The following is a 23386-nucleotide window of genomic DNA, read 5'->3' as shown; positions in this document are numbered from 1 at the left end:
GACCACCAAAATCCCACCCCTGCTTCATGCCAACACCAGGCTTAGCCTGTGGTGGGGGTAGAAGGGTAGGCTCTTTCTAGGTTGGAGATGCTGAGAGCTGGCAGGGCCAGGGTGCCTGAGTGCCGGTAGCGGGGGACCTCACAACTCACCCAGCATCTCTGTTGGGTCATACAGCCCACTCCATCTTCTCACTTGTTGACACGTTGAACACCTGCTCTGTGTCAGAACCATCTTCCAAGACCCAGGCTGCCTGAGGCAGAGCTGTCACAGCCCAAGGTTCCTATAAAAGGTTCCACTGTGCTGGGGGAGCATGGAGTCAATGTATTCCCAAGTGTGTCAGCTGCCAGAATTCCTCCCATTTTTCCAAATCATAGAAGAAAACGCACCCAACCCTTAGTTCCCAAAAGTGACCTTTGCCCACTGAAGGCAGCTCCGCTGTTAAAGCAGAGAAGAGCAAGGCACAAAACGGCCAAAGTCAGGATCTAGGACTGAGCACCCACACACACAGCCTCACAGAGTGGGGGGGAATGGAGGAGTGGGACTGCAGCCTTCAGAAGGAGGGCCCAGGGCCAACAACAAGCCACAGAGAGTGGGGTCTGGGAGGAAGGAGGCAGGAAGGCAGACATTTGGGCATTGCAAAGAGCCACCAACTTCACTCAGCAGAGATGCACCAGTTCCAGGATCCTGGCCTCACAGACACCACCCAGCAGCCAGCCCCAGGGTCAGAGTTCAGCCTTGGTGGCAGGGTGGGCAGGGGAAGGCCTTGCGGATTCCCGCATCCCCTGGGGAGAAGGATGTGGCTGCACCCTGCTTTCTGAACCTACTCCCAGCAATTTCCTCAATCAGCCCTGTAATTTATTAAAACCCACCTCAAAGCCCAGCTGGTGAATCAACCCCAGGAATGGGTGGGACAAGGCCGGTCAGGACCCTGGGCAGGGCCGCCTGCCCCGGCAGGGGGATTGTTAGGGGTTGCCTCCTGTGTGGAGAACTAGATCCATGAACCGCTCAGGTCTCCTGGGCATGAATGAAATGACTTTGACGGTGCTGATGTCGCACTTGCTGCTGAACACAAGGATGTGGGCCCAAAGCTTTACCTTCTGATTTGAGGGGTGAGGGGGGCGGGCACACTAGGTGCCCCACAGTCTTCCTATAGACAATGAGACCAAAAATAAGGACGCTCCCCTCTGACAACTGCACAGCTGCCCGTGCACTTGCTGTTGTCTTTCTGTGTACCCTCTAAACCTGTTAACTTCTGAACCTTAGGACTAGCCTGATCCTGGCCCTCAGAGGACATAGGCTCGAGCAAGGCCAAAGCCGTCACCAAACTCCATGGGGTCTCGCTGCTGAGCAGGCATTTGGTTTGCACAAGGCCCCAGAGGCCTGAGGCTCAGCCGTGCTCCCTGAGCCCACATAACCTGTTGGGGCAGAGCTTGCCATCTCACCCTCAGTTTAATTTGTTCACCTTCAGCCAGCCCAGCCTGTGGAGCACTTCCAGGCTGCCCAGGCCACCCTGTTCCTCGCCCTCACTGACCAGCCCCTTTTTCTCATCCTCCAGTCCCCAGCTTTCATTGCCCGAGTTGGCCGAGACCTGGTCTCCCAGACGGAAGAGCAGTTGCTACAGAGACCCTGCAAGGAGCTCTTCGCGGCCTGTGCGCGGTGAGTGCTCCTGCCCCAGCCCCACCTCCTTGCTTGGGTGGGCGCGTCCTCCCCCTAGGAGAGGGTCTGCCCTTGGACCTGCACCTGGAAACCAGGGCAGGTCTTCGGTGCCCAAGGGTCCCCAGCCAGGCCATAGAAGTCTCTCTGTCCACAGCTCACTTCCCCCATTCCACTTTCTGAGCCTACTCCACACTCAACCTCTGCCCCAAAACAGAACATAGAGCATCCTGGAAATGAATGCTAGTGTGGCAGTGCATTGCTGTGGTTGTTATACTGTTACTGCAGTCCATCTCCTAGTCTGATTACACTCTGTTGTGGGTCTGAATGTGTGTCCAGAAAGAACACTGTAGAAAGGTTATTTGGGGAGGTCTTAAAGTGTACCCCCGTGGACAAGGGGGATGCCTGTGCACAAAAGGAGAGAGAAGTCCAAAGAAAACACTTACCCAAGAGGTATTGGAAGCACGTGGCTCTCTGGGCCATGAAACAAATGAACCCGAAGCTTTGACTGTGGCCAAGTGGTTGGGAAATCTTTCCCATGACCCCAATCTTCACCACTGCCACCAACCAGAGTGGGGCTGCCGGCACACGTGTGTGTGGGCTGTGTATCCACTCCAAGAAAGGCAAGACAGGCCAGTCTGTGTGCTGCCTGCCACACGCCCTGAGCCTCGCGCCACCCAGCACACACACTCCAAAGGTGTAAGTGCCTAGGAACACACCCCCTGCTGTCAGCTCACACACACACACACACACACACACACACACATGTGCTTGTGTACCGTAGGGCCATCCATAGCACATTGAACCTCCCAGATGGGAGTCTGGGTGCGTCCTGTGCCTTCTTACTCAGCACTGCAGACATTAAGCGCCTGCTGTATACACCAACACATTGCCAGTTGCTGAAGAGAACAGATAAGCAGGCGGGGCTCTTTCAACCAACACCAGCCTGTTGGTGACCTGCCCTGGGGCTACCTTGTAAGTGCCAGGGCAATACAAGCAAAACCAACCAACTCGCTGGCCAGGGACCAGTCTGCCAGTGGGTGGGGTCTTGGCTGTTGACCCTAAGGGAATGACCTTCCTGGCCTTCCAAACTGGCCCATTTTCAAGTCCAGCAGGACACAAATCCTGCCATGGTCACCCACCTGCCCCAAGTCTCAGTGCCTGCACAGGCTAGTCAGCCCAGCCAAACAGCACAGAATTCACAGTTGCTCAGATGGGATGCCAGAATCTCAAGCAGCAGTTTAAACTACTGCACCACAACACCAGCCCCAGCACTTTTCAAAGGAAATATACCCGTCCCTTCCTCCTGCCAGGCCCTGTCCTGGTGGCCTCAGAAACTCAGCAGTCTGCCCTGGCACCTGGCCCACACTGGGTGACCGTGACTTCACTGGCCTGGACCAGATCCAAAGGCTGGCCCCTGAGTGCACCTCCCTACTCTACTCCCTCACCCCCCACACACCTCGAGTCCCAGCTCGGTGCCGCCTTCAGTCTGCACGTGCTCACAGCCGAGCTCAGGGGACCCCTTGCAGAGACCACATTTGCGATGAGGTGTGCAGTGCAGAGGAGGGGTTTCCTTAACATTTGGGACTTCCTGTTTAGCTTCCCATCTCCATGTGCTACCGGCCACATCACATCGCAGGTGCAAGTAACAAGTGTTGAGATCACCTGCTTAGAATCTACCCTGTGGCTAGAAGGACCACATCAGGGCCAGGCGCCTGTGGTGCATTCCCAAAGGCTGGGAAGGCATGGGCCCAGGTGGTGGCAGCACTGTGAAGTGCCTGTCCCTCTGTCCCCTGCGGGCCAGGTCTGTCCACGACTACCTGAGTGGAGAGCCATTCCTCGAGTACCTGGACAGCATGTACTTTGACCGCTTCCTGCAGTGGAAGTGGCTGGAAAGGTGAGTACGCCAGGTGAGGGCGTTGGGGGATGGCGAGCTGGGGGAGAGGGGAGGATCTTCCATGCAGAAATGATGCTTGATCAAGGCCCCTCCCTCCCCTGGGCCCAGGGCCCAGAACCTGAACCATGCTCCTGTTTCCACGTTCTTGTGCATCCTAGAAACGTAAGAACACCTGAACAGACTGAGTGTTTGCACCATCCTTGCTTTCCTGGCTCCCTGTCTCAGGGCACCTTCCTCTGCCTGCTATAAGAGCTACCATATTCTTTGAAATAGTTGCACACCTGATGTGCAACCCACGGCACTGTGGGTGGCCATTGGCCTTGTGCTCAATTTTTTAATGCGACGTTTCCTCCAGATAATGGGTGGCTTTGTACAAAAATCCTTGCAATGGTTTAGCAAGTACATCCCTAGGAGCTGCCAGCAGTGGACTGTGGGCATCCTCAGGCCGTTTTGTCTGGGTAGCAGCAGACCTCCCGTTCTGAGGTCCCCCACTGCCTTGGGACCTGCTTTCCCTCAGCGTCATCAACCTTGTCCTCCAGCCTCCCTCCACTTGTTTATTTCCTCCTCTCTTTGATGTTGCATGTTCCTGTTTTATTGGCTGCTTTGATCTCTCAGGTAGAATTTATTTATCTATCCTTAATTGTTTTTTTTTTCTTTTGAGAGACATAGAACTAGACAGGAAGAGATCTTCCATCTTCTGGTTTACTTCCCAGATGTCCCCAGTGTCTGAAACCAGGCCAGGCCGAGGCCAAGCACTGGGAACTCTATCTAAAAATCCCACGTGGATGGCAGGGATCTGACCACTTGAGCCATCACCACTGCTTTCCAGAGTCTTCTTGGGTAGGAAGCTGTGAGTGAGACTCATACCCAGGCACTAAAGAATGAGGTGCAGGTATCCCAACCAGTGTCTTGACCCCTACACCAAACACCTGCTCCTGCAGCCCCATTCCCTTCAAAGTGCTCTCCCATGCATAGGCACAATTGAGCCTAGCAGAGATGGCCTCCCTGTGACTGAGGAAGTGGAGACCTGTCACCTCAGCACCTGATTGTGGCCAGCAGGACTGTTCCATTGTAAGCCCCAAGCGTGGTCTTGGGAGAACTGGGCTGGGCCAGCTGGTGCTCAGTCTGCTTGAAACATACCAGGATGTGCCTGCTCTGCCTCCATGCTGGGTTGAGTTGGTAGTTGGAGTGGGAACTTCTCTTGCAAAAGCCAGGAAGGAGTCCTGGTCCTGGTGGCCACCTCAGAGCGCTGATCTGCATATGAGTCATACCACCATGGCTCAGGTCTCCTGCAGCCACTAGCAGATGTCACAGGACAGGAGCCCCCTCAAGCCCAGGCTCAACCTTGCTCTGCAGCCTCTGGACAGGCTGTTTCTCTGCTGGGTAAGGATGATGCAATGCCCAGTGGATGGCATGGTCCATAGGCTGCTGACCACCACTGGGCACCTGTGACTTCTCATTATCTGTGTGTGTAAAGATAGGAGGCTCAGAGAGGGTGGTGAGGGAGTCCCAAGCCACACAGCCAGGGCCCGCAGGCCTGGAATCTGAACCCAGATCCCTTTTCTCAATCCTGGGCTCTTGGCCCTCCCTGATACACTAATCCCACAGCCTCAGGCTGTGACCACGGGCTTCCATTTCTCTTGTCTGTACCAAGCCCATAAGATGGAAGAACACATCAAACTAACAAACGAAAAGTATCTGTGCGCTAACCAAAGGAATTACAAGTTCTCTCTCCCAAAGGCATCAAGTGGTGAGAGCCAGGAGGCAGGATCTGAGCTAAGAACCCAAATGGCTGACAGCACCCTGCCTTCCTCCCATGCTTTTTTTCCCTTGGCAAACAAGATCATGGGCTGCCAGTGCTGCCCTGTGGAAATATTAAAGGGATTTTTTTTCCTCCCAAGGTTAACCAGAAAATTCCGGGGAAATCGTATTACACTCCTTGCCCCGGTGGAGCAGCCCTGCGGTCGCTCGCCTGGCTGCTGCTTCTCCATGTATCGTAAACTGTTGGGCCTTGGCCGCCTTCATGTGGTCTCCGGGCAGCCGGGAGGAAGGCCGCCCCAGGCCAGCCGCAGGATGATGCAGGCACACGGTGGGTTTTCTCCACAGCCGCTGGGCTGCTCCTGTGCGTCAGACAGGAGCGGGGCAGTGAGGAAGCCAGCTTTCACTGGCTCTGGACTTCTGCCAGGGACTGGACCCCACTTCCTAAGCAGACACCCCAAGAAAGAGCCCCACACGGGGGTGCCCATGAGTACCAGGATTTCAAAAAAGAGTCAGCCTTGGAGCTAGAGATGGGATATCCGGGGAAACCCATACCTTCCCCAGACCCAAGGGTGGCCGGGGTGGGGGGTAGGGAGTATTTTCCTTCATCCAGGAGCTGCTGTGCTACCTACTGAGGCTCATCGCTCCCTCTCCCTACCAGTTCTCTGGCCCACAGCCTCTTCCCTGGACAGGATGCTTGGAGTAGTCTTGAGGAGTCAGGAGCCCACCTGACTTTTGAAGCCAGTTGCCCACAGCACTGGAGTTAGACACAGAGATGCACAGATTCTCCAGGCTGCTGTGGAGTCTTCTGCTTGAACAGATGGCTGTTCATTTGCTTCAGTACCATCCTTGTTTCACTCTCCAAGTCCTATCTCAGGGCCAGTGTTGTGCACCAGGTGAAACTGCCATTTGTGATCCCAGCATCCCGTATAGGCACCTGTTCAACTTCCAGCTGTTCCACTTCCAAGTCAGCTTCCTTCTGATGCACCTGTGAAAGCAGCAGGAGATGGCCAAGAACTTGGGCTCCTGCCACCCACGCAGGAAGGAGACCTGGGTGAAGTTTCAGGCTCCTGACCAGACCTGGTCCAGCCCTGGCTATGTTGTCATTTGGGGAGTAGATGAAAGATCTTTCTCTGTTCTCTCTCCCTCCCTCCCCTTAACTCTGTGTAATACTGCCTCTAGAATAGACAAATATCCTTTAATTTAAAGATAAAGTCCTGTGTGACATTGTAGAACAGTATGGTCAAGTTAGAAAGAACGTGCAGACACACATCAGTGATTACTTTTCCAGCACCATGCTGGGCACCCAGGATCCTCCTGTGCCCTGCATCCATGGTGGTGGATTGCCCAGGTCAGGCCTAAAGCCAGCAGGTGGCATCTTCCCTGCATATAGGCTGTGACCCACCGACCCACCAGACTGCAGATTTGCATTTGGGAAAGAGGGAGCCACAAAGTTGAGCATCTTTTTGTTTTACCCTCTGAGAAAGTGAGGGCTGCTCTGCCTGGCCCATGGGGCCTGAGCCTTGGATGCTGACCCCCAGAGGAAGCCCTCAGATATGTTCTCCGCAGCAATGGTCCCCTGGGGCTGCTCAGGGTGTCCTGGGATGGAGCCCAGTACACAGGTGCTGTCAGTGTCTGGTTCTGAAGCTTCACCCCAGGGGACCACTGTCAATTCCTGCTTCTTTTCCAGGCAACCCGTGACCAAAACTACTTTCAGGCAGTACCGAGTGCTGGGGAAAGGGGGCTTCGGGGAGGTGAGTGGACCCCATACTCCCACTGGACAGCTCCCATGGGCCCCATTCCTCTCCTCCTTTCAGGATGCCCCAAAGCATTTCCCCCCGCAAGTTTCTGCAGAGGTTTTGCCCAGGACCCCTGGAGCAGAGAGAGGGGAGGCCCAGAGACCTGAGGCAGGTGGAGGGAGGTAGGGAGGGGGCTGCACAGCCAGACCTGGGGAGGGTCCCCGTCTGTGGATAAAAAAGGGCTGCTCTGTTATGTGTGGAGAGGAGGAAGTAAGGGCGTGGGAGTGTGGCCACGTGCAATGTCCTTAGTGTTGTTTGAAGGGATGTGTGGAGTTGCATGGGATCAGAGATTTACTTGCGTGGCATCTGGTGTTCCCCGACACAAGGCAAGCCTCCCCACTTCAGAGGTGGGCAAAGTTGAGGTTCCACAGAGTTACATGTCACAGCCAAGAAGGGGCAGCACTTTGCCTGGAGCCCAAAGGCCTTGTTCTAAAGTCAGGGATATGGAGTGCCTCCTGCCACTCTTCCTAAAACAAGCCTGTTCTGCCAGCATCTTGCAGGAGAGGACTCTAGGGACAGCCTGAGGCCACGGCTATGAAAGGCTGGTCTTGCACCTTCACAGCCTCAGGCTCCCCAGAGGGGAGGAGGGGGCAAGGCCCAGTGTGGCAGGGGTCCAGAGTCAGGTGGTCTTACACCCTACGGGCCGGGAGCACTCACAGGCAGGCCCAGGAGGCTCTTGAGACCCTGACACCCAGACTTGGGGTAGTCCAGTGCACACCAGCATGGTACCCTGTGACTTTGGTATGTCTCTGGCATTAGGTCTGCGCCTGTCAGGTCCGAGCCACAGGTAAAATGTACGCGTGCAAGCGCTTGGAGAAGAAGAGGGTCAAGAAGAGGAAGGGGGAGTCCATGGCGCTCAACGAGAAGCAGATCCTGGAGAAGGTCAACAGCCGGTTTGTGGTGAGTGGGTGGCCATACCAGGCTCCGCTGCTGGAGACCGGCTCTGCCCTGCCTGTCCAGGGCCCTCCCTGCAGGCATAGGAGAGACCGTGAGAGGGACAAGCTGTGAGAAGGCAGCCACTTGCCCTGCCTCTGAAGCATGCACTATGGCCGAGGTGGCTGTCTGTCCTGTTCCCAGAGCTGCCAATGCACTGCACCCTCTGTTTGTGAAGCTAGTGCTTTAACATTCTCTGGAGCTGAGTGACTTTATAAAGTGACTTTGCAAGAACACAGACAGTTGGGCCTCTGGGTGCATTCCCAGGCTGCCAACCTTGCCCAGCGTGAAGGGGAGGGTGGTACAAAGGCACCATGCCATACGCCAGCTACAATCATGGCTCTAGGCCCCCTTGAGTCCAGACCTCCTCTGCAGGTTCTCCAGGTGTGCAGGGACCACTGACCACTGCTTCAGCACCACCCCTCGAGCCCCCCCTCACTGAGGGGCAGTGCCAGAGTTGAGGCTGGTGGGTCTCACATGGTTATGGCTGAGCCCTGGCTGCGGTACAGGCAGGAGTGTGCCCACAATGGCACCACCCAGAGCCCGCCCTCAGCACCACCCCTTCCTGGCAGGTGAGGGAGGAGGCTGGCACCTACAGCCCCAGACCACAGGAGCTCAAGCAGCCTTGGCAGTCCACGTAGCTCCTTGGCTCAGAAACAACCCATTCCTGATGCTTGTGTGTGAGCTGTCCCCTGCCTGGCCCATGATGGCCCGGTCTTATCTGTGTAAACTCTGTGGGTAGAGAAGGGGATGGTATGAGTACAGCGTCCACCCAGGACCACCTGCCTTCACCGCTGCCCCATAACTTCAGTCCTCACCCCAACAGCCTGGGCTGGTGGTCCTGTGGAAGGCACAGTAGGTGCATCTTACATGCTAGAGAAGGTCCCGGCTGAACGCTGTCCCTGTAGCTATCTCCTCGTCCTCTCCCCCGCCCCCCAAGAGCACAAACCCTCACAGCCTGGCATTTAACCGAGTGATGCTCATGAGCTTCTCTGGCAGGAATGTGTGATGATGTGCCATCCTGAAGGCCAGGGTTCACCGTGCCTTGCCTCAGCCCCTCACCTGGAACCAGTCATTGGAATGGGAGGGAGAAGCTGAGCCTGATGGCCCCAGACAGCAGGGGACAGGGGAGCAGCAAGAGGCTGCTCGCTCTTCCCGCCCAGCCGCAGACTCAGGCTTCCTGGAAGGACCTTGGAGTGGGCAGGAGGCCCCATGACCCTCACCACAGTGCTTGCTCTTACACTCACAGGTCAACCTGGCCTACGCCTACGAGACCAAGGATGCGCTGTGCTTGGTCCTGACCATCATGAATGGGGGAGACCTCAAGTTCCACATCTATAACATGGGGAACCCTGGCTTCGAGGAGGAGCGTGCCCTGTTCTATGCGGCAGAGATCCTTTGCGGCCTGGAAGACCTCCACCGCGAGAACACTGTGTACAGGTGAGTGGCACCATGGAACCCAGGTGTGGGTGGGAGGGGAGTCCAGCACAGGCTGCAGGTACATGAGTCCCAGCAGGTGCAACGGGCTATGGTCCAGCCACTGTTTTCCAGCCTCTGTGGCTTAGGCATCTAGGGGTTTGTGACTGCAATAATCCACCCCTCACCTAAGGGTGCATGAAAACGGTCCCCTTCCATGGTGAGGAGTCCTGTCCCTCCATCTGCTCTCCTGCCCTGCACAGAAATCTGTGATGGTGTCATGTACTTTTTTCAAATGTCTTGGTTGACCAGCATACATCTCTGGAGTAAATACATACATCCACAACTATTTAAAATCCCCTTTGGCTGTGAGGCCTTGAGTGTTCAAGCCGTTTCTCAGTGGAGTTGCCATGATCATTTCTGTGAGTGGATCTGGGGCTGCGGAGTGTCTGCTGTGGATCTTCCCATGCAGTGGGGGAAGGGCAGGTGGAGGGGACACAAAGGGTTCTGGGAAAGAGCGTGAGGTGACTGACACATCCCTGGGTGAGCATCTGGCCTGGCGGTTAGGACTCCTGTAACACATGGCTGGGTTTGAGTCCCCACTTGGCTGCTGATGTCCACCCTGGGAGGCAGCAGGCAACGTCTCAAAGACCTGGGGACCCTGCCATCAGCGTGGTCTGCAATTCCCACCCTCTGGCTTCAGCCTGGCCCCGCCCCTGCTCTTACTGTCATTAGGAGAGTAACCAATACATGTCTCCCCTGTGGTCTGCCTTTTAAATGAGAAGGAAAAAAAAAAATCAGACCCCTAAAAAGCTGCCACCAGTTAAGGCTGGATGTTGGGTGGAGGACTTGAGCCGACGCCATGTGTTCTGTGACTCAGCCGAGTGGCACACGTTCCTCTCGGCCTTTCTCTTGCCTCTCAAGAAGACCGTGGCCCATCAGGCCAGGCCCCTGCTGCCCTTGTCCTCGGATCCTGGCACTGTGGAGCCCCTGGAGGTCACGTGGTGCGTCCCAGCTGTGTCTCTGTTTTCCTTTGCAGAGATCTGAAGCCTGAGAACATCCTGTTGGACGATTATGGTGAGTCGGGCGGCGCAGGAAGGCCAGGTGACCAGTGCAGTGCACAGGGCACAGTGGCCTCCTGAGGCTCCGGGAAGACCAGGGGAGGGGCAACCCTGAGAGGGAACAGGTGGACCCCAATCCTCCCCTCCTCTGTGGGATCAGACTGGAGGCCGTGGGCACACCATGGGTGTGGCCGGGCCAGGAGCAGCCCAGAGCAGCTCTTTGACACCCTCTGTGTCCTCATTCTGCTCGTAAGATGGACACAGTGTGTCCCGCCTGCCTGCACAGGGGCGGACACGGTGCTGAGGCTCCTCCAGGTGGCATCAGGGGACACCGTACGTGCACGGCTCCTGTCTTGGGTGTGAGTGTGAGCAAGGAGCACAGCCTCAGTGACTACCTCCCCACCCAACCCGTCTCTCCTCTCACACCCGTTAAATGGTTTTGCCTGTTCTGCTTAGAGGGGGCAGGATGGCCTCCTGTACCCATCTTACAGATAACAGGACTGAGGCTCAGAAGACTCAGCCCACCAAGGTCACAGCAGTGTCCAGGTAGCCTGCCAGCAGGCTGTAGACCCAGACAGGAGAAGCAAGAGGAGAAAGCAGGGAGGCAGGCCATGGTGACTTGCAGGGAAGGGCTGCGTGAGATGCTACCCTGTGGGGAGCAGGTGGGAGTCTGGACATGCTGTGTGCCCAGAGGCCACCCCTCTCCTCGTCGACTCCGCACCCTCAGCCCTGCACCTGCCTGTCCAACCCTACTGAGTTAGAGGAAGCCATGCAGCTTGGACCTGGCAGGTGTTGCTGGAGTTGAATCTTGCTGAGGTCCAGAGCGCCCTAAAGTCCACAGACAAGGAAGGGAAGGGGGTGTGTCCCTTCCTGCAGGGTGAGATGTGGCCGTGACCCTGCTGGGTGGGTAAGACGAGGGGATGGGGCGGGCAGGGCTGTCAGTGCGGGACTGTCGCCAGGGTCGAGGGGTCAGTCCTGCCCCGTGAGCTCTGATCGCCTCTCCAGTCTGGGCCTAGCCAAGCCAGACGTCTCCTCCCTTTTTGCCTCTGCAAAGGGAAAAAACAACCTCCACAGGCCCAGGCGGCAGGCCAGGGCGTTGCTTCCTAAATTGCTTTATAACATTTTCCCCTGAAGCAAACTGTTGCAAAATGTCAGGAGGCTTTCATACTTTTCCCATGAAGCAAGCCCCGAATCAGGCCGAGGCATCTGAAACCTGGTGACCCAAGCCTTCAGAGAAGCCCATTCTGGCACTGGATGGGGCAGGCGGCCTGTGGCCAGTGGGCTCAGGTGACCTTGGCCTCTTGGCCTCACTCCCCACACTCCTCCTCTCTCGCAGCTCTCCCAGGCCCTGCAGGCATCCTGAGGGGCAGCGAGGGGTCCCGGTCCTCACTGCACAAGGAACAGCAGGGCACCTGCAGCACCTGGCTACACTGCCACCTTGCTCCCCCACCCCCACTGACCCTGTTGTCCATCCTCAGGCCACATCCGGATCTCAGACCTCGGCCTGGCTGTGAAAATCCCCGAGGGAGACCTGATCCGCGGCCGAGTCGGCACCGTTGGCTACATGGGTGAGTGCCGAACCCCACCCTCGAGTTCCTGCGACTCCACTTGGTGGGAGGCCTTAGCCTGGCCCTAGGTGCCATGGGGTTCAACCCAGCCCCACCCTTGTCTCAAAGTCAAGTTATTTAGTGGTGCTAGGGAGCTAGGGAGAGGGAGGCCATGGTAGAGAAGGAGTCTGGAGGTGCAGGAAGGCAAAAGTTCTTTTGCAGAGATCCCCTCCAGAGAAGGGAGGTGCCTGGGAAGGGCTCCAGAATGAGCCTACACACAGCCTACTGCTTCACCCAGCATGACTGCCAGCAGAGGCCAGCCCTGGCTCTCTGCCCTGCCTCTCTTCTACCTGCTCTGAGACCAACAAACTGGTGCCTGTGAGATTGGGGCTCCAAACTAAAGCCAGTGCCTAAAACCCCTCCTCCCCCACAGAAGCAGGGGGTCCCAATAAGCTGGCAACCAGACACATTGCTACCCTCTGGCTGGGTTGGTGCCAGTAGCAGGTGCACTGGCCTTGTACTGTCTCTGGTGCTGCAGGCTCCCATTCAGTTGGGGTGGCATCTGACCACTGGAAAAGCAAAAGAGTGCATGACCATGTAAATGTAATGATGGATGGATGGATGAATGGATAGGTGGATAGATGGATAGGTGGATGGATGGATAGATAGATGGATGGATGGATAGATGGATGGATGGATGGATGGATAGGTGGATGGATGGATAGATGGATGGATGGATGGATGGATGGATGGATGGATGGATGGATGGATGGATGGATGGATGGATGGATGGATGGATGGATGGATGGATGGATGGATGGATGGATAGATGGATGGATGGATGGATGGATAGATGGATGGATGGATGGATGGATGGATAGATGGATAGATGGATGGATGGATGGATGGATGGATGGATGGATAGATGGATGGATGGATAGATGGATGGATGGATGGATAGATAGGTGGATGGATGGATGGATGGATAGATAGGTGGATGGATGGATGGATGGATAGATGGATGGATGGATGGATGGATGGATGGATAGGTGGATGGATGGATGGATGGATAGGTGGATGGATGGATGGATGGATGGATGGATAGATGGATGGATAGATGGATGGATGAACAGACATGAACAAGGATGAATCTGTCCTCACAGCCACCTGAACTTCTGCTGATGCATTTACACATGTCTGCTTTGGCACAGTGTCTCAATCTTGTACAGCCTCTGTTGTGTGCCTACCAGGGCATGTATAGATGCATTTGCCTCTGGCCTGCTCAGTGACCCAAAGCTGTCCTTTATATACTTCTGTGGTGAATCTATAATTTATTTCATCAAAGTAGTAAGGAAGTTAAGGTGAGAGACTGGTACATTTAAATGATCATTGATTAAGGCAATCATTAATTTGGTTCAGCATACCTTTAATCACAGGGATGGAAGTGTGCGATAACTGAAGTGTGCCAGGTGTTGTGTGTGTCAGCTGGGACTTGACAGGGAGCAAGTCAGCCTATGGTACCATGAGGGAGATCACATAGGAACATGGCATTTCCATCCACTGTGGGCTGAGTTCTGAAGTCACAGTCAGTCTTTCTAGGAAGCGCAGAAGAGAGCCATCACAGCAGGCTTCCTGGAGAAAGTGGTATTAACAGAAAAATGCTGGAGAGGAGTTAGCGGGGAGGAGTGACCCAGCCGAGAAACCACAGGTCTTCTGTGAGCGACACTATAGGTGCAGGATGGCCAAGGGCCCGCCAGGGTGAGGAGCACCAGTGCCCTGGTTCTACCCGTGCCCAGCTGCTTCTAATGCTCTCCTCCCCTCTCCGGCCCCCAGCTCCTGAGGTCCTGAACAACCAGAGGTACGGCCTGAGTCCCGACTACTGGGGCCTGGGATGCCTCATCTACGAGATGATTGAGGGCCAGTCACCCTTCCGTGGCCGCAAGGAGAAGGTGAAGCGGGAGGAAGTGGACCGCCGGGTCCTGGACACCGAGGAGGTCTACTCCCCCAAGTTCTCAGAGGAGGCCAAGTCCATCTGCAAGATGGTGCGTTCCTTTCCACCGGATGCTGCTGTGTCTCCCTGCTCCCAGCCTGACCTCAGGACAGCGCCCAGGCCAACAGGCGGGGAGTCAGGCAGCTAGAGCATGGGAGGGGCAGCCCAGTGAGCTGAGCCAGAGGCCGATGCTCCCTTCTGTGTGTGGGGCAGCCAAGGAAGGAGCCGGAAAGAGCCTGGGTTGGGAGGCCGGGGGGTCCAGGAGCCAAGGGAAGGGGCCAGGGCTGCACTGTGTGGTTGGAGCACCTTGTAACTGAGTTACCCACCAAGCAGGGCACGAAACATGACTGCTTGGGTTCAGTATGACAGCGTCCACACATGGTAGGGCATAGGGGGGATCATGTCTGGACAGGAGGGGTGGCCAGGGCCAGAAGTGGGAGCTGGGCCAGGACCAGGGAGAAGGAGTGGCGGAAGTGTCGCAAGCATTGGATCTTGGAGGTATCCTACCACGGGGCCAGCTCAGACCCTACTTTGGGCTGTGCAGGCAGATGGGCACTTCCTGTCTTACTGACCTCAGGCTCCCACGTTCCACTCATGCCTCCTTGGGTCTCCCTTCCCCTGCACTGGGCCCAGCAGTACAGGCAGCTGCCCTCTAATGCCAACCACACAGGGAATGGGAAGGGCCTGGAGTGACAGGTGCACAGACGGAGCTCTGGGGAGATGTTCCTCTACGCCTGCTTGGACCCTCGGGGGGCCTTGTAGCAGGCTCACTTGTGCATGGACAATGCAGGCTGGAGCTTAGGGGAGAGTCAGCATTCAGCATGCTGGGGCTCGCCGTCAGCAGCCCAGGAACCAGGTAGCTGAGCACAGCTGTCTGCCCTCTCTGTGGCTTTCCCATGCTGGCTTTTATCCTCAGGTCACAGGGCACTGAGGACAAGGGTTTGGGGCTGGGTCTGCCACAAACCACAGTCCTGTCACTTACATGTCACTGAAGCAAGAAGGGACAGAACACTCTGAAACCGCAATGCCCAGCCATATAGCCAGCTGGGGCCTGAAGGACGCCCAGTAGTCATAGCAAAGGTGAAATGGGGGGCAGGATGCGCTGTGCCATAGTGCCTGGTTAAGCTGGGACGAGGTGTTTGCCCATTGTGCCCAACCTGGACGTGGATTAGGGAATCCTAATGAACCTTCATCAAATCCAAATGTCCTTCATCAAGCTCAGGAATTCAGAGATCTGAACAGGGAGGTGGGATGTGCTGTGAGGGGGAGTCAGAGAGGGAACTCCTCATCCCCCAGCCTCTCAATCATCTTGGCTGGGTGGAACCAGGTGCTGCTGTGTCGGCTGCCCCCTGGTGGCCACCAGGGAGAAAGCCGTGGTGAGTGACACTGAGTGACAACTCGTGGCTTAGCTCTCAGGAGCAGGACCTGGTGCTGTCCACTTGCATTTCTTTGGAAAGGGGTATCTCTTGCCACAAACTGTGAGCTGCAAGAGGCTACTGCCTACCCACCGTCTACAGTTCCCCATCCAGCTCAATGCCTGCCCCACCCACAGTGGCCAACCGGCAGGATATGTGCCTCCTAGGAAGGCAGACACAAGCAGAGTGCAGGTGACAGACAGGGCTGAACTCCCTCACCTTGACTTTAGTCCAAGCACCCATTGCATACCAGAGCTGCACTCAGTGCTGCAAGAGAGAAGAGAGGAGCATGAAGCCAGGGCCCTGGGGGTCCAGGGGAGGGACAGCAGCCCCTTGGTCCTGGTGACTACAGCCAGGTGGGGCCCCTCCATGCCTGCTTCACCCCCCAACCACCTGTGACCTCCTCTGCCTCCAGACAGAGGTCTTCCCCACTGACCTGGCCTTCACGACCCAGTTGTCTCTCCCTGCCCAGCTCCCTGCCCAGTTCCCCTGCCCAGCTCCCTGCCCAGTTCCCCTGCCCAGCCCCTGCCTGGCTCCATGCCCAGCTCCCCTGCCCGACCTTCTAGAGCTCAGACATCTGGGGGTTCTCCAAGCTTACCTATAGGTCTCCACTCTGATTCTGCTGGTGCGATTCCTGCTTGATTCCCCATCTTCCAGGGCCTGTTTGACAAGGAGCAGCCTGAGTGCCCCTACCCTCAGGAAGTCCCCCAGGCCGCCCCTTCTCTCAGCCAGCCAAGGGCGATGCAGAGACCACCAGCAGGCCCCACCCCTGTTGCTTCCCCATAACAGTGGCAGGCCCAGAATCAGGGGACCTGGGGGTATTCACTGAGCTGGAGACAGGGGTGAGACCCTGCCTTCCTTGATGGAGTGGGGCATCTTCAGGGAGCGAGATGGGTGCACACAGAGCCGAGGCTGGCAGGGGGCACTGGGGAGAACTCCAGGACCCTCGCAGGGAGGACGATGACCACAGCTGGCCCCAGACTCCACAGGCCTCCAGGCCCAAGGGTGTGGCCTCACGTGGCTCTCTTGTCACAGCTGCTGACTAAGGATGCCAAGCAGAGGCTGGGCTGCCAGGAGGGGGGCGCCGCCGAGGTCAAGAGGCACCCATTCTTCAGGAACATGAACTTCAAGCGCTTGGAAGCCGGCATGCTGGACCCTCCCTTTGTTCCAGATGTGAGTAGCCTCTAACCCCACACAGCTCTGAGGCACCTGCCCTCTGCCATGCTGCCCCAGAGGCTAGCAGCTCCAAGTTTTTGTGGACTCGGAGTGTCCCTGCCCCATCCGTCCAGATCACTCCATTCCAACTCTGCCAGTGAACTGGATGCCAGACATCCAGGTGCCACGTGGACCAGGCAACCCCACACTGGGTGTGCAGACACTTGGGAGCTAGCCAGGGCCCTGACCTGTCCCATTAGGCCCATGACTCACAGCACCAACCTGCCAGGAAGGTTTGCACATGACCCCAGAACCAATCTGAGACAGTGTAGTAGCTGTGAAGACTCACAGTCAGTTCAAGATAGGTGCCCTGAGCACCTGCTGTTTATACCAGGGGCTGGGCCAGGCAGTCAGTCCCCAAGGCAGGAACCTGGTGCAGGTGGTTTTGTTCATGGGAGTCCCCACATGGGGTGGGGCCCAGGCTCACGGGCAGCCAGCCCAGGGTGACCAGGGGGAGGAGGGGACCCTGAGACAGACAGTGAAAGTCGCTGAGGGGCCCGGGCCCTGAGATCATGGGCTGAGGATTTTGAAAATCTCCGAGGATAGTCTAGCATAAAGCCAGGCTCGGGGGCTGCTGTGTATAGGAGATGCCATATACCAGGAGTTTGCCATTTTGTTTCGGATGTTGAACTCGGCTGCCGTGTCACTGGGTCAGTAGTGGCTGGGACAGGAGCCGAGTGCCAAGACTGGGCTGTAACGGAGGTTTTGAACCCAGTGGCTGTCCTCAGACCCCCTGGGCTGCCTGTTGCCATGGTGACAGGACGGGGTGAGTCATTCATGGCACAGGAACCATTCCTTCACTCAGACTCGTTCCAGTCCCCAGAGGACCCCACAGAGAACAGCAAACTTGCTTGTTTCCTTCACGGGACTTGTGGGATGAGGGAGTAGGCAAACACCCCTGAAATGAAAGATTTTTATTCTCCTTGGAGAAGGTGGGGGTGGGGGTGGAGCTGACCAGGGAACATGAAGGTGGGGTGTGGGAATGCCAGGCCCGAGGGGTGTGGGACAGGTTTCCTGGTGTGACCTGTCCCTGATTTGGCCCCAAAGTTCTGCATCCTGGGTGAGCAGACGTGGCCATTCACCTGGGTATGTCGAGGACCAGACCCAGGGCACAGTTCAGAGTGGTGCATGAGGGCAGTGAGCAAGCAGTTGGTGGGCAGCTGGACCCCTTCTGTGCTGGCAGAGTGGGGGAGGGCATGCAGCCAGCCCTGGAGAGGGAAGCCCCTGTGAGCTGGGCACCAGACCCAGAGCCGTGCTTTCCCTCTCCATGGTTATGCCTTGTCGGGTCTGCAGCCATGGTCGTAAGTCAGTGCAAGCATCAATTCATGCTTTGCAAAACCACAGTAAGCAGATTCCAAAAGGAAGAGCGAAGGCAGTGCCCTGGGAGAGGTGGGGGATGCGTGTGCTGGCTGCATCCCTGTCACAGGTGTGACTCAGGCTCTGTTCACCTGTGTATGCCCCACAAGCAGCAAGGTCCTTGCTGCCCTGGCCTGGGCCCCCACCCTTCGTCCTGGCTGAGAGAAGTGCATCCAAGGCCAGGGACTGAGATGCCAGGAGACATGGTCACCTCCTCTAGGGGAGCCTCTGCTGGGGGCAGGGGATGCCCAGAGGAGCCGGGGCCTGTCTGTCTGGGCCACCCTGGAAGGAAGCCTGCCTGGACACCCCAGGCTCTGGTTTCACCCCAGCAAGGGGTCTCCATTTGGAGGTATCTCAGGAAGGTGTCTCCTCTGTCCCCATCAAAGCCCACGGCCTGGCTCGGGGAAGGCAGAGCTGCCCACAGGCCGCCCATGACCCAGCCCTGTCCCCTGCAGCCCCGGGCCGTGTACTGCAAGGACGTGCTGGACATCGAGCAGTTCTCTACTGTGAAAGGCGTCAACCTGGACCACACGGACGATGACTTCTACTCCAAGTTCTCCACCGGCTCCGTATCCATCCCCTGGCAAAACGAGGTACGTGGGGTGGGTGGCTGCTAGCCTCGCTCTGGGTTGCAGGGGTGGCCACCACCCCTACACCACTGGGAGGAAGAGGAGGAGGAGAAGAACTGGCTGCTGGAGAGGGATGGCAGGGGGCCAGATCGAGGGCCCTGTAGAGAAGGCTCTGGAAAAGGAAGGCAGCGCCAGGGCGTGTTGGTGGCTTGGGCGGAGGTCAGTGCTGCTGGGGATGAGGCGGGAGGGCAGGAGGGGGGTAAGTGAGGGCCAGGTGACGGTTTGGTGGCAGGAAGCTGAACGCATCCCCAACATGGTCTCCATCTCCTCGGAGGTAGTATGCATGGTGCACATGGGCAGTTACGACCTGGGCCCGTCCACGGGTATCACAGGGGGCGGGAGAATCTTGTCCTGGCCCTGCTACAGGGAACAGGAAGATCCAGGAGAAGGCCTCGCCACCAGGCCTCCTTCCAACAGCAGGCAGACGAGGGACCCATGTCTGTGCTGGGCCCCACAGATGATCGAGACAGAGTGCTTCAAGGAGCTGAACGTGTTTGGACCACATGGTACCCCCTCGCCAGACCTGAACCGGAGCCACCCGCCTGAGCCACCCAAGAAGGGGCTGCTACACAGGATCTTCAGGCGTCAGGTGAGGGACCCATCTGGGCCGGGCCTGGCCTCAGCCCTGGACCTCTGACTACTCTCCTGGAACAGGAAGCCCTGCCCGAGAGTCCAGAGCTGCAGAGGGCTCGAGGGAAGGGGGCTGGTGGCAGCAGAAGGGACAGCCAAGCTGTGCACAGCTCCTGATGCCCCCGTGGCTGATGGGACCCTAAGAGCCAGATGGGCAGGGCAGCCCAAGCTCTCCTCAACATTCAGGCCTTTGCACTTTGACCTTGTGTTCAGGGTGGGAGTGGGAGCTGTCTCATGTGCTGCAGGATCCCTGTACCATGGAAGCACCTCTGCTCCCTGGCTGTGTCAGCCACGAACGCCATCACACAACACCAGGTGTCCCTTGGGTGGCAAAAGCACCCCTGATTGAGAACCACGGCCTCATAGGACCTTGTAAAGACATGGATACAGGTTGCACCTGGAGGAACCAGGAGGGTGGTGGTGAGCCTGCAGGTCCTCACGGCAGTGGAAGCTGCCCTGGCAAAGACCCACTCTGCCCCGAAGTATGGTAGAGGTGCCACCCAGCGGGGCCCTGCAGACCTGGGGTGTGGGAAAACTCGATGACCTGCACCCCACCTAGCAGCCATGGAGACAGCCACAGCAGCACTCCTTAGCCTGTCCCTTCCTGAGGCCACAGCACCCGCCCAACCCTGGTTCTCACCTGGGCCCTCACAGGAGCATGAAGGAGACAGGCAGGTGCAACTCTGGCCCCAGGCTGTGGCAGGTAGCCTGTGCTGGCAGAGCTGGGCTGGGGACCAGCCTGAGACCAGGGGGGCTTTTAAGAGGCTCCTCCTGTTGCACTCCCAGCAAACACAGCGCACTCACTCAGCGTCTCATCCACTCTGCCCAAAAGCTGGAGGAGGACCTGGGCAGGGCAGGAGCCCCACCCAGAACCCCAGCCGTGTCGGCTGAGGTGCAACCACAAGGCCCTAACTCTAGTGTCTCTCTCTCTCTCCCTCCCTTCCTCTCTGCTCCCTCCTCCCTCCACCCCAGCAGCATCAGAACAATTCCAAGAGTCCACCCAATTCCAAGGCCAGTTTCAACCACCACATCAGTTCAAATCACGTCAGCTCCAACTCCACGGGAAGCAGCTAGTTTTCGCCCGGGCCATGGTGCCCACCAGCGCCAGCCTGAGCCCCCTGGGAAGCAGAAGAACTTGTGTCCCTGTGGGGCTGCGCCCACCCTCAGTACCAGAAGGACACCGCCCACGCCCTGGGCACCGGACCACGAGGTCCCTCCAGGAGTCCCGCACTCAGGTCTGTTCTCCGCGGCAGCCCCCGCAGCGCCTGGTCAGGGCGATGGGCTCACCCCGCTGGACTGAGCGGCAGAACCCAGCTGGACCCAATGACTTGCACACGTTTTCACGGCATCCCGACTAGGACTGAATTTTGTCTCTATTATTTTTCAAGACAAGTTTTGTAAATTTCTCTACTGTCTCAGTTTACATTTTGTATATTTGTATTTAAATGAGAGTCGGACTCCGAGGGTGTATATTTTCCGTGCAGCCACGTAAAGCCATGTGTTTTAAAGACGTTAGGGGTGGGGGCAGGGGATTTACCCAGACAACACCAACACCAACAGCCAAATCGGCTCCAGATGTCTGGAGCCTCAAGTGAGTCAGCGTTTTTATTAAATGTAGACGGCCATCCATGTACTCCTCTGCCTGTATCCACCTTCGCAGCCCCTCTGCTTCGTCATGGCTCTGTCCATCACTGACACACCTGGGACCCTCTGCCCTCTCCCCTCTCTCAGGCCACCATCAGAAGACCATCCTTGGGGGCCGAGCCCTTCTGGAGGGGCACACGGTCAGCCCCTTGCTTGGCCTCTGCCTGTCCTCAGTGGGGAAGCCGGCTGGTGCCCCAAGGCACTGCCTTCAGCCCTCTGCCTCTTCTGCACAGGTCCCTGCCACTGGAGCCAGGCCGCCTTGCATTCAGGGCTTTCTGTTGCATTTCCTAAGGGAGGCACAGAGACGATGAAGATTGCTTGTGGGACTCCGGGTGTCTCGCTCCCAGGAAATGCAAGGCCATGTGTAGTGCTGAGCATGCCCGCCCACAGAGGAGGGCCCCAGCCAGTGTCCTGGTGGCCTGAGTCCTTCACAGGCTCTGCCCTGACTGGCCACTTGTGTACCCCAGCTGAGGTAAAGGGGGTACCTGGGGCAGACCCTACCGCCAGCCACACACATTATTACTGTCACTGCCCAGGAGACAGACGCTCCGGCCCGAGTGCCCCCCACACCCCACAGGACTTGGTGGCCTGCCCAACCAGGGGTTCACCCCTGATGCTTCCAAGAGGTGACAAAGAACATCCCTGCCAGGCCAAGCCCCTGGTGTCCAACTCTGCCCCAGGACCAAGCTCAGCTACCCATCAGCTGCCAGATTTCTCGTCATGTGGGGCCTGTGCTGTTGAAATGAAGATTCCCAGGCTTGCCCCATCCTTCAGATTGGGAGCCTCTGGGGGTGAGGCCCAGTAATCTGTATCTTTCCAATATCCCTGAGGCATGAGAAATCCTGCCTTTGGCCAGGCTTTGCTGCCACCATCCCCAAGCATAGTCTCAGGACCCAGCAGCTCAAGCTTCCAGGGGAGGGTTGTGAAGCCGGCTACCACAGGCCACACCCCTGCACCTGCAGCGTGATGTCCTTCAGGGCCAGCCAACATCCTCAGGGCCTTCAGGTCACGGGGCCCCACCCCCGCCTCTCTCGGGCTGCAAACCAAGCAAATGCCAACTGCCATGCTCAAGTCTTACCAAGGAAGTGGTGGGGGGAGGGGTGTGTGTCTTGAAACAATATTGAAAGACCGTCCAATGACACCCTCCCCCGTACACACTCACAAACCCGCCTCCCACTCAAAACCCTGCCCCTCTGTCCAGTCCACAGTGACTCCACCCTCTCCAGTGGGCTGGGGCTCTGTGCCCCCAGGCCAGGCACTGACCACTGGCCACCAAGAGTCCCAGCACAGCAAGGGCCAAAACAGCCCAGCTGCTGCGCCCTGCACCTGTGAGATCTACAGCACAGGCGCTGTGTGACTCCCAGCGTCCTTCACGGTCAGCACCTGTCCCCGACATGCCAGTGGGACAAGGGACAAAGCCATGTGGCCTTTGCAAACCTCTTCCTTCTAACCTGTCCTGGCTTTGGGGCAGGAGAAGTCTAAAACAACCCCCCACTGAAGCCCCGGGGCCCGTTCCTTCCCCCGCCTCACACCTCCTCCAACCTAGAAAAGCTTTTTTGTTATTTTGTTTTGTTGTGGTTTTATTTTTTTAAAGGCAGATTTACAGAGAGAGAAACCAAGACAGAAAGAGAAAGATCTTCATCCACTAGGTCACTAGTGGTCACCCAAGTGGCTAGAGCATCCAGGGCTGAACTGATCCGAAGCCAGGAGCCAGGAGTTTCCTCTGGGTCCCCCACACAGGTGCAGGGTCCCAAGCACTTGAACCATCCTCTGCTGCATTTCTAGGCCATCAGCAGAGAGCTAGATCAGAAGTGGAGCAGCCAGGACTGGAACTGGTGCTTGAAGGTTGAGGATTAGCCCACACAACTGCAGCGCCAGCACCTATAAAAGGCTTTTAAAGCTGGAAACTGTCTCTTCTGCCACCCACCTCTCTGGGACAAGGTGTACCCAGACAGCAAGCCTCCCTAACTCCCCAAAGGCGCCTGAGCCCCTTGCAGAGGGAACGCCCGTGCTTGCCTGAGCAACATGTACACCAGATGGTCAAGATGAGATGGAGTAGAGATGCTTCTTCCGGAAGCACTCCTGCATCCGCAGTTCCAGGGACAGGATGCTGTTTGCGTGGTCAGAGCTGGTCCCACCACAGTTACCATGGCCTGCAGGGTTTATGGAGCCCACTGGGGCTCTCAGAATATAAACAAGATCCGACCCTCACCCTGTTCATGGAAGATACATCCATACCCCCACATCAACTCTTGTTGCAATCTTCTTTGGCCAGGAATATCATGCCTTAAACCTCCTGGGCAGGAGGGCTGCTCTCTGCACAGTAAGCAAGCTCTCCTGAGGATGTCACCAGATTCGGCACTGTAGCCCAGCTGAGGGTAGCCCACAGGCTGTGCTTTCCAGGAATACACACCAGGACACCCCTGGGGCTCAGGGCAGCCCC

General features: G+C 57.3%; 1 protein-coding gene and 1 long non-coding RNA gene across 3 annotated transcripts in view; one reads left to right on the top strand and one right to left on the bottom strand.

Annotated features, from left to right (window-relative positions):
* GRK5 (G protein-coupled receptor kinase 5) overlaps window positions 1-22266 on the top strand; it is a 176134-nt gene extending 153868 nt beyond the window's left edge. Inside the window, exons 5-16 of one of the 2 annotated variants that reach the window (XM_040992021.1) lie at window positions 1556-1656; window positions 3458-3550; window positions 6999-7062; window positions 7867-8007; window positions 9290-9480; window positions 10496-10533; window positions 11996-12085; window positions 13898-14106; window positions 16505-16642; window positions 18496-18633; window positions 19127-19258; window positions 20275-22266. In XM_040992021.1, coding sequence (XP_040847955.1) covers window positions 1556-1656; window positions 3458-3550; window positions 6999-7062; window positions 7867-8007; window positions 9290-9480; window positions 10496-10533; window positions 11996-12085; window positions 13898-14106; window positions 16505-16642; window positions 18496-18633; window positions 19127-19258; window positions 20275-20373 — 1434 coding nt within the window. In that variant the 3' untranslated portion in view covers window positions 20374-22266. Of the gene's footprint in view, window positions 1-1555; window positions 1657-3457; window positions 3551-6998; window positions 7063-7866; window positions 8008-9289; window positions 9481-10495; window positions 10534-11995; window positions 12086-13897; window positions 14107-16504; window positions 16643-18495; window positions 18634-19126; window positions 19259-20271 lie in introns of both variants that reach the window. The other variant, XM_040992020.1, reaches the window with a different exon arrangement.
* LOC121164106 lies at window positions 13474-16128 on the bottom strand. The gene is made up of 3 exons (XR_005885018.1): window positions 16068-16128; window positions 15689-15736; window positions 13474-13696 (listed from the first exon to the last, which is right to left on the bottom strand). It is a non-coding gene; the product is annotated as an uncharacterized LOC121164106 (long non-coding RNA).
* Window positions 22267-23386: the final 1120 nt, after the last annotated feature.

The sequence above is a fragment of the Ochotona curzoniae genome, unplaced genomic scaffold, assembly GCF_017591425.1.
Source record: "Ochotona curzoniae isolate NIBS_2020 unplaced genomic scaffold, NIBS_Ocur_1.0 contig_66, whole genome shotgun sequence".
Classification (NCBI taxonomy): Eukaryota; Metazoa; Chordata; class Mammalia; order Lagomorpha; family Ochotonidae; genus Ochotona; species Ochotona curzoniae.
Note: the sequence above shows the minus strand (reverse complement) of the source record. Positions and strands in the feature narration are given on the sequence as shown.